This window comes from Rhagoletis pomonella, unplaced genomic scaffold, assembly GCF_013731165.1.
Source record: "Rhagoletis pomonella isolate Grant_MI unplaced genomic scaffold, Rhpom_1.0 Rhpom_scaffold_00008, whole genome shotgun sequence".
Taxonomy (NCBI): Eukaryota; Metazoa; Arthropoda; class Insecta; order Diptera; family Tephritidae; genus Rhagoletis; species Rhagoletis pomonella.
In genome coordinates, this window is record NW_023458562.1 from 7,461,017 (window position 1) to 7,469,147 (window position 8,131).

The 8,131-nt window shown below is 34.7% G+C and overlaps 1 protein-coding gene across 1 annotated transcript in view; it reads right to left on the minus strand.

Moving 5' to 3' along the window:
- LOC118745056 (protein anachronism-like) overlaps positions 1-7,722 on the minus strand; it is a 223,935-nt gene extending 216,213 nt beyond the window's left edge. Inside the window, exon 1 of the mRNA XM_036478592.1 lies at positions 7,000-7,722. Within this exon, the coding sequence (XP_036334485.1) occupies positions 7,000-7,304 (305 nt within the window). The 5' untranslated portion in view covers positions 7,305-7,722. The remainder of the gene's footprint in view (positions 1-6,999) is intronic.
- Between the last annotated feature and the right edge of the window lie 409 nt (positions 7,723-8,131).

Here is an 8,131-nt window from a genome sequence, read left to right on the forward strand (position 1 = left end):
TTTTTTTTTTCCATTATAGGTTCATGGCATAAAATTCTTAGCTTTCGTTTTATTAGGTTAAGCCGGGGTGGCTAGAAAATCGCTGTCACAAGAGACCGAAACGGAAGCTTTAAAAAAATTGTAATGTTAGGGCCGATTGGTCCCTTTTTTTATGATTTAAACCTGACTTATCGCTGTCTATCACATAGCGACCTAGAACAGCGTGTGCCTGCCTATAAGTGCACAAGTGGCTTATGTATGAATATACAAAATTTGTAATTAGGTAAAGATGCTGGAGTCTTGCTTTAGCCTGCTGGTATTATGACGACACTAATTTCCCGCAGATCGGCTGATGTAGGTTGATTGTTGCTCGAAAGTGGATCCGAGTAGTCCTAGATTCAGGATATCACAACTTTCTTTGTGTCACAGTCGCAACGCCTAGAGGAAATTAGGGGCTATCACTTTTTTGACCAAATCTCTAGACTTTTTCACTGACACAAAATAATTGTTATTATTTCTTACCAGCTAGGGGTTTCTTCCTTCTTGTTGGTGTATACGCCAGCACGTTTTTCACAAAAAAAAATTCATTCACTTTAGATTTTTATTTTTTTATAAATCTGGGTGTTCTCCGCTCCAAGGTTCCGAAAGAAAAGAACGAATAAGTTTTGCGGAAGTTGCTTCGAAGCCAAACATGAGCTTCATCGTTTTATCGATAATTCGATAAACAAGATCATATGATCAAAGAATTGCTTGAAGGGAACTTTGGTAGCTGTGTTTAATGTTCAACACAGGATGGCAATGTTTGAACAAGCAAAAAAAAAAAATCGGAAACCGGAAGTGAGGGAGATGGAACGAAAGTGCACTTCAAATGGCCTATTACTAAGTAGAAGGAAACGTGAGTTATTTTAGCATGTACCAACAGTACTATCAAGCTATACATAATAAAAAGCACGACACTGATAACCATGGCTACTGGTGTCTGTCGCCATACATAACAGGGCCATAAATAGAGTTTCTTTGACAACTTCATTTAAACATTGTTTTCGTAGAGAAGCAAATTTGTATATTCGTCAACAATATTTCCCCAAATATAAATATCCAAACACAGCAATTTTTTAAAATAGCACTTGCACTCTCTTTCACGGTAGGAATAGGAATAAAAAAATAAAATGTATGAAGTTAATTCAACTTGCCCTCAGACGTTGCAATCGTTCATACAACCAGGGGTTTAGATCAAGATATTTTGATCTTTATTCAACCGGTGGAATAACTTCAAGCAACCTTGCAGAAGTTGCAATCTCTGCAAATCTTAAGCCAACCTGTTGCATGCCAAGATGAATGGTGTAGGCTTTGCTTACATATGGAAAGACCAACATGCTGTGAAAACACAAATGAAATTTGCTTTTGTTGTAAGAATTCTGTTTGTTGTTCCTTTTGCTTGATAGCATTTTGCAACTGACGATTTCTGAATTCCAAATGATTTACACGCTGGGTAATACTGTGATGCGGGCTATTCTGGATTTCGATAGTAAAAATTAATTGATTTGCAATGCAAAAATACATACGTTTACTTACATAAGTACATAATACAAATTTTCCAGAACACAACGAAGGAGCCCGTTGCACATTGCAGGTCCATAAATAAACCGTCCTTGCAACTATTGCAAGTCATTAAACAAAGCCGTAACTTCATGCAACCCGTATCTCTATTTAATTCAGCAATTCATTTATCACTTGTATCCGCAGCAGTTTTTATACCCGAGCGCACTTGTGCACAAGGGTATTATAACTTTGTTCACATAACGGTTGTTTGTAACAGGCAAAACGAATCGAGATAGATATAGACAAATGTATACATAAATGATCAGAATGAAAAGAGAAATCGATTAAGCGGTGACTGTCTGTCCGTCCGTCCGTCCGTCCGTCCGTCCGTCCGTCCGTCCGTCCGTCCGTCTGTGCACACGATAACTCGAGTAAAAATTGAGATATCTTAACGAAACTTGGTACGCGGACTTCTTTTGGGCATGGGACGGATGGTATTGAAAATGGGCGAAATCGGACAATAACCACGCCTACCTCCCATATAACGGTAATTTTCAGAAATACGAAAAGTGCGATATTTTAGTAACTACTGAAGATAATTCACTCAAAATTGATATTTGCAATGAGTTCTAGACGAAAAATAAGAATATTAAAAAATTTTGGCAAATGGGCGTAGCCACGCCTACTTATGGTTACATGTGTATATCTTGCTAACCGCTGCACCAATTTCTTCCAAACTTGGCACAGTTGTTGGTCCTGCTACAACATACCAAATGGCCGAAAATTTTTAAAATCGGACAATAACCACGCCCACATCCCATATAATGGTAATTTAGAAAAATACGAAATCCTCGATAAATCAGTAAATATTAAAGCTAATTTATTCAAAATAGATGGTGGCAACAATTTTTTACCAAGAAATACGCTTATGATACAATTTTGGAAAATGGGCGTGGCACCGCCCACTTATGATCACATATATGTATCTCGCTAACCGTTCTAGCAATTTGTACCAAGCTCGGTATGGTTATTGTGCTTGCCACATAAAAGCAAACCGTTGAAAATTATTGAAATCGGACTAAATTACGACCGCTTTTCATATAACGGTATATTTCAGAAATGCTTGAAACTGCAATATTTCGAAATTTAAGCACGCTAATTTACTTAAAATTTATACACCCCGGCTTATTGTGTAGCGGTAGTTTTCGGAAAGGTGGAAAAACATATATTTAATAATTGCGCCGGGTATTTAATGTTCGGCTCCGCCCGAACTTAGACTTTCTTACTTGTTTGTTAATACGGTTCTTTCATTGGTATAAACAAGGTATATATGGAAATAAAAAACGCCAAACCAACATTTTATTTCAAATAATGTTTTTTTTTTTTTATATTTGTTTCCGTGAAGAGCTTACGCATGGCTATGCTCTTATTAAAATACTTGCTGGCGGCATATAATTTATTTTATAACGAATTTCTGTTTCTTTTTAGTGGATAAATTACCTTTACAAAAATACCAAACACGTCCACATTGCAGACAACGAATTTTTCGATTTTTGATCACTTAGGCGGCACTGTGCGGGGGTTGTATTGAGTCCAGTTATTTTTACCCTATCGAAGAGCCTCGAAATGAAAACAGCAGTGTCTTGGTTTACACAACTAACTAAATGAAAATAAAATTTTCTGCAGGCATTTCGGGGGAATTTGAACCGCCAAAACCCTTACCTGCGTTCGCCCCTGGCGTAGGTACTTAGTTATGTGTACACTATGTATATAAATATGTATGTATCAGTTTATGGAAATTACAGCTAAGGAGCCGGGACATGCTTAAAGTATGTACATAGATACAAAATGCAAATAAGGAAATTAGATGATAAAAACTGACAAATTTAAACTATATGAGAAATCTGTTAGACTCTACTATTATACTCGTATGTTCTTGGCTTGTAATTATTATTGTTTGTTATACTATAAAAGAATAGACATCTTATTATACTAACTATAAAATCTTAGAAATAAATGAGATGTTTGTTGGTACATACATACATACCAGGGTTGTTGCGAATATTCGCGTTCGCATTCGCAACCGCGGAGCTTCCGCATTAATTTTAACATTCGCATTCGCATTAATCAATGCGGATCTTTTGCGAATGCGAATATTGAAGGGGCCGAAAATAACAGTTATTTTTTACGAGTTAAACTTGGCCAAATATTTTTTATTCACAACTAAAAGTCCTTTCCGGATAATAATCAAACCGCTTATCCAAATTAAACAAGTTTGGTATCAAATGAAAGAGGACTTAAATAGCTTTAAAACTGAAATATCTAAACGAGGAAAGCCGCACATTGAAAAATATTTCAATAAAAAATTTTAATTAATTACCATAGAACAAACAGGTATATGAATTTCTTTAGTATTAAACGGTATAAAAAAATATAAATAGAGGTGGTAACCTTCGCTCGTTATTTCTGTTTAAAAGCTATTTGAGTCCCCTTTCACATGATATTAAATTTGTTTAATTTTGATAAGCTGTTTGTTTATTATCCAGAAAAAACTTTTATTTCGGAATAAAAAATATTAGGCCAAGTTCAACTGGTAAAAAATAGCTGCTATTTTCCGACCCTGGAATATTGTGCAAGTGCACTGATAAAACGTATATCTGGCCAGTCACAAGAAAGGATTAAAAATGAATTACAAAAACTAAAATCGAAAAACGCTGTTGACGTTACAGGTTCTCCAAATTCAGAAACAACCAAAAGAATGAGAATGAAGAATTCTTTGGAAAGCAACGGTGCTTAAACAACGATCTTGCCATGATACTAAATTGTGAAGATGAAAGTCAGGAGGATACATTCGACATTTGCAGCCCGATGCAATTATCAAAAAAGAATTATTGCAATAAAAAAAAAAAACAATAAATATAACTGAAAGTCCTCTCGACTGGTACAGCTTCAATCGAAAAGAATTTACAATTTTGTCAAGTTTCAAGTTTTTTAAGTTTGTTAAATTCAAGTATTAAAAAAAACATTATTAAAAATTACTAATATTTACATTTTTTATTTAACTAAATATCCTAATTTACTCGCCTAAACTATTTCTTAAGTAAAAAAGTCTAAGTTCGGGCGGAGCCGAACATTAAATACCCGGCGCAAGTATTCAATAGTTGCGATCACGTACGAGTCCGGACTAGTCAGAAATAGTCAGAATCAGTCAGATTTTACAGGAAATCGATCCCGTACTCGGTTCTCTGACTATTGAGAGGACAAAAAAGAGAGTAAATATGGTTCTCTCTCTGTCATAAGTTACCAGTTTTAGTCCTAGAATTTTTGGCTGGTAAATTCTGGTAAATGTGTCAAACGATCAGCTGTAGTGTGTTTGGCAACCAAATTGTAAACAAAAGAAAAGTTCAATCTGCTAATTCATGTTGAAAAGTATTTAATTAATTGTTTAAGTGGATTCTAATGAATTTGAAAGTATTTTTGGTTATTTACATGTGTGAGATGAGTGTGTTTACATACAAAATAAGCAAAAATTTACAACCAAAATTTGGAGGTTATGTTGAAGTTGACAGAAGTTACCATTTTTTACTAGAAAGCGATCCCGTACTTTTCAATGTTACTCTCTCGCTCTGAGCGAATTTTTATTTTTTGACAGTTTTACTAGTCCGAGTCCGAGGAATACGGGATTGCACCTAATATAGTCTTTTCACCTTTCCGAAAACTACCGCTACATGGTAAGCAAGGGTGGGGTTACCACTATTTCAAACATCTTCGATAGAACGTTCAGTTAGATATAATAAGATAAACTTATATAGATATATGTCGGCGGCATCATGCACATTTTCCGAAATTCAATATTAATGTTACTTCTTTTCAAGGGATTGTTTGGGTAAAATTAGCGTCCTTAAATTTCGAAATATCGAAGTTTCAAGCATTTCTGAAATTTACCGTTATAAAAAAGTGGGCGTAATTTTAGTCCGATTTCGATAACTTTCAACGTTTTGCCTTTATGTGGCAACCACAATAATCATACCGAGTTTGGTACACATTGATCGAACGGTTACCCAGATACACATATGTGATTATAAGTGGGTGGGGTCACGCCCATTTTCCAACATTTTATTATAAGCGTATTTTTTGCTAAAGAGTTATTGCAAACATCAATCTTGAATAAATTTGCTCCAGTATTTACTGATTTATCGAAGCTTTCGTATTTCTCTAAATTACCGTTATATGGGATGTGGGCATGGTTATTATCCGATTTTTTAAATTTTCAGCCGTTTGGTATGTTTTGTGAAGGCCAAAAACTGTGACAAGTTTGGGAGAAATTGGCGAAGCGGTTCCCAAGGTATATACATGTAATCATAAGTTGGCGTGGCTACGCCCATTTTCCAAAAATTTATAATATTCTTATTTTGCGCCTAAAAATGATTGTGAATATCAATTATGAGTGAATAAGCTTCAGTAGTTACTAAAATATCGCAGTTTTCGTATTTATGAAAACTGCCGTTGTATGGGAGGTAGGCCTATTTTCAATACCATCCGTCCTACGCTCAAAAGAAGTACACATACCAAGTTTATTTAAGATATCTCAATTTGTACTCGAGTTATCGTGTGCACAGACGGACGGACGGACGGACAGACAGTCACCGCTTAATCGATTTCTCCTTTCATTCTGATCATTTATGTATACATTTGTCTATATCTATTTCGATTCGTTTTGCCTGTTACAAACAACCGTTATGGGAACAAAGTTATAATACTCTTGTGCACAAGTGCGCTCAGGTATAAAAATACTTGACATCCGCATCCGCGGATGTTAGCGTTTAAACATCCGCATGCGCGGATGTTAGCTTTTAAACATCCGCATTCGCATCCGCGGATGTCTAAAATTCCACATTCCACATCATACATATCTATATATGTACATATATAATTATGCCATGAGTGGAGCTGTAATGAAATGCCGTTGCCAAGTTTATAAGAAGTATACTTTTTGCTGCAAATTACAATAAATCTTTCTTTAGGTTTATAAATAAATAAACTGCGAACAATATTCTTTCATAGTAGTGATGTAAAGCTATCGATGGTTATCTATAAAAACCTGAAATAATACTTTAATTATTTGTAAATAAACTGTTACAAAGGTAAGATTACTCAAATATTTTGTTCGCGGTAAAATTTTTTCTCGACCGAAATTCTCTTTTGCCTATGGTATGTAAAAATTTTTTATAGTACTATCGATAGTATGGAATATTTTACACTATCGGTATCGAAACTACTGTCGAATAAACTATTACACAGACTTAAATTTTGAGTTAATGCACTATTTCAGAAGATTTCGTATTCTTTTATTTATTTTACTACTCCCGGAAGCACATATGTAAATAATGAAAGCATTACGTACATACTTATATGTACACAAATACCTAAATACGTACATATGTATGTACATATAGCACAAATTGAAACCACTCTCACCGAATTTCCTTGATAACATCAAAGCGTGTGCCGTCCTGATCGGCGCGATGTTCATTGTTTGGGTTTTGGCTCTGCATAATGCTGTTCATTTGAGCCACGGTTAAGTTGAACCTAGCCAGGATTGTACGATTGTTGCGGTCGACAATTTCGGTGCGTACGGTAGCATCCTCATCAATTGATAAGGGGCCCCGCTTCAATAAATGTCCATTAGCCGGCGCCAAAATCGAAGCTAAAATGCCGAGCACGATGCACATGAACAATTTAGAACATTTTGTATATTTAACTAAATAATTAAAAAGCGACATCGTTCAGTTTTTTTCTTACTTTTTATGCAATTATTTTCACTTCTTTAGTAAAAAAAAATATTTTTTATAAGCAATTAATAAGACATTCTCTATCTGCTATGTAAAATCACGTTTATTATAAAGTAGTATTTTATTTACTGCAGATTCGTTATTTTTCCAAGTGCTAATGCTAGATTGCTAATTTGATTGTTTATTTGTCAGATCATTTCAACTTCACTGTAATACGAACACTACATATCAGCGCGCGCAACGAAGAAATTGTCTTTGAATTTTTTGAATGGTTAGCTTGTATTCCTTCCGAATTCGGATGTCTTCACTCTAAGAACACCAAGTATGAAGTGATTTGCGCGAGGCGCTTCATGTCTTAAATAACATTTCACATATATCAGATACAATATTTGGTTTGCGTTTGGTATACTTCGCATACGAAATGTTGTTGTGTATATCGTTTCGTAAATGCTTGCTCCCTACTACTACGCTGTGCGATGTTAACGCAACGATACACCGGAAAAATACTCGCAACTTTTGTTTGGTGCCTTTTGCATACGCTTTCGAGCAGGGACGCCAATCATTTTAAATAAAAGAATTTAAATCAGCATTGAATCGTTATTTAAAGCCTTTTATTTATTTGCGCTAAAAAATGAAGATTATTATTCAGTTTTCCACTCAAATAGATTTTTGGCTTTTCGATAAAAAAAAAAATATTATTTTATGATTTATTTTTGGAGTTTGGTTTTTTCACATAAAAATAATGATCATTCATAAAACTTAAAAGGTCTTAAAGACGCGACCAAAGAAAAATTTTGAGGCTTTTACTTTTATTAATC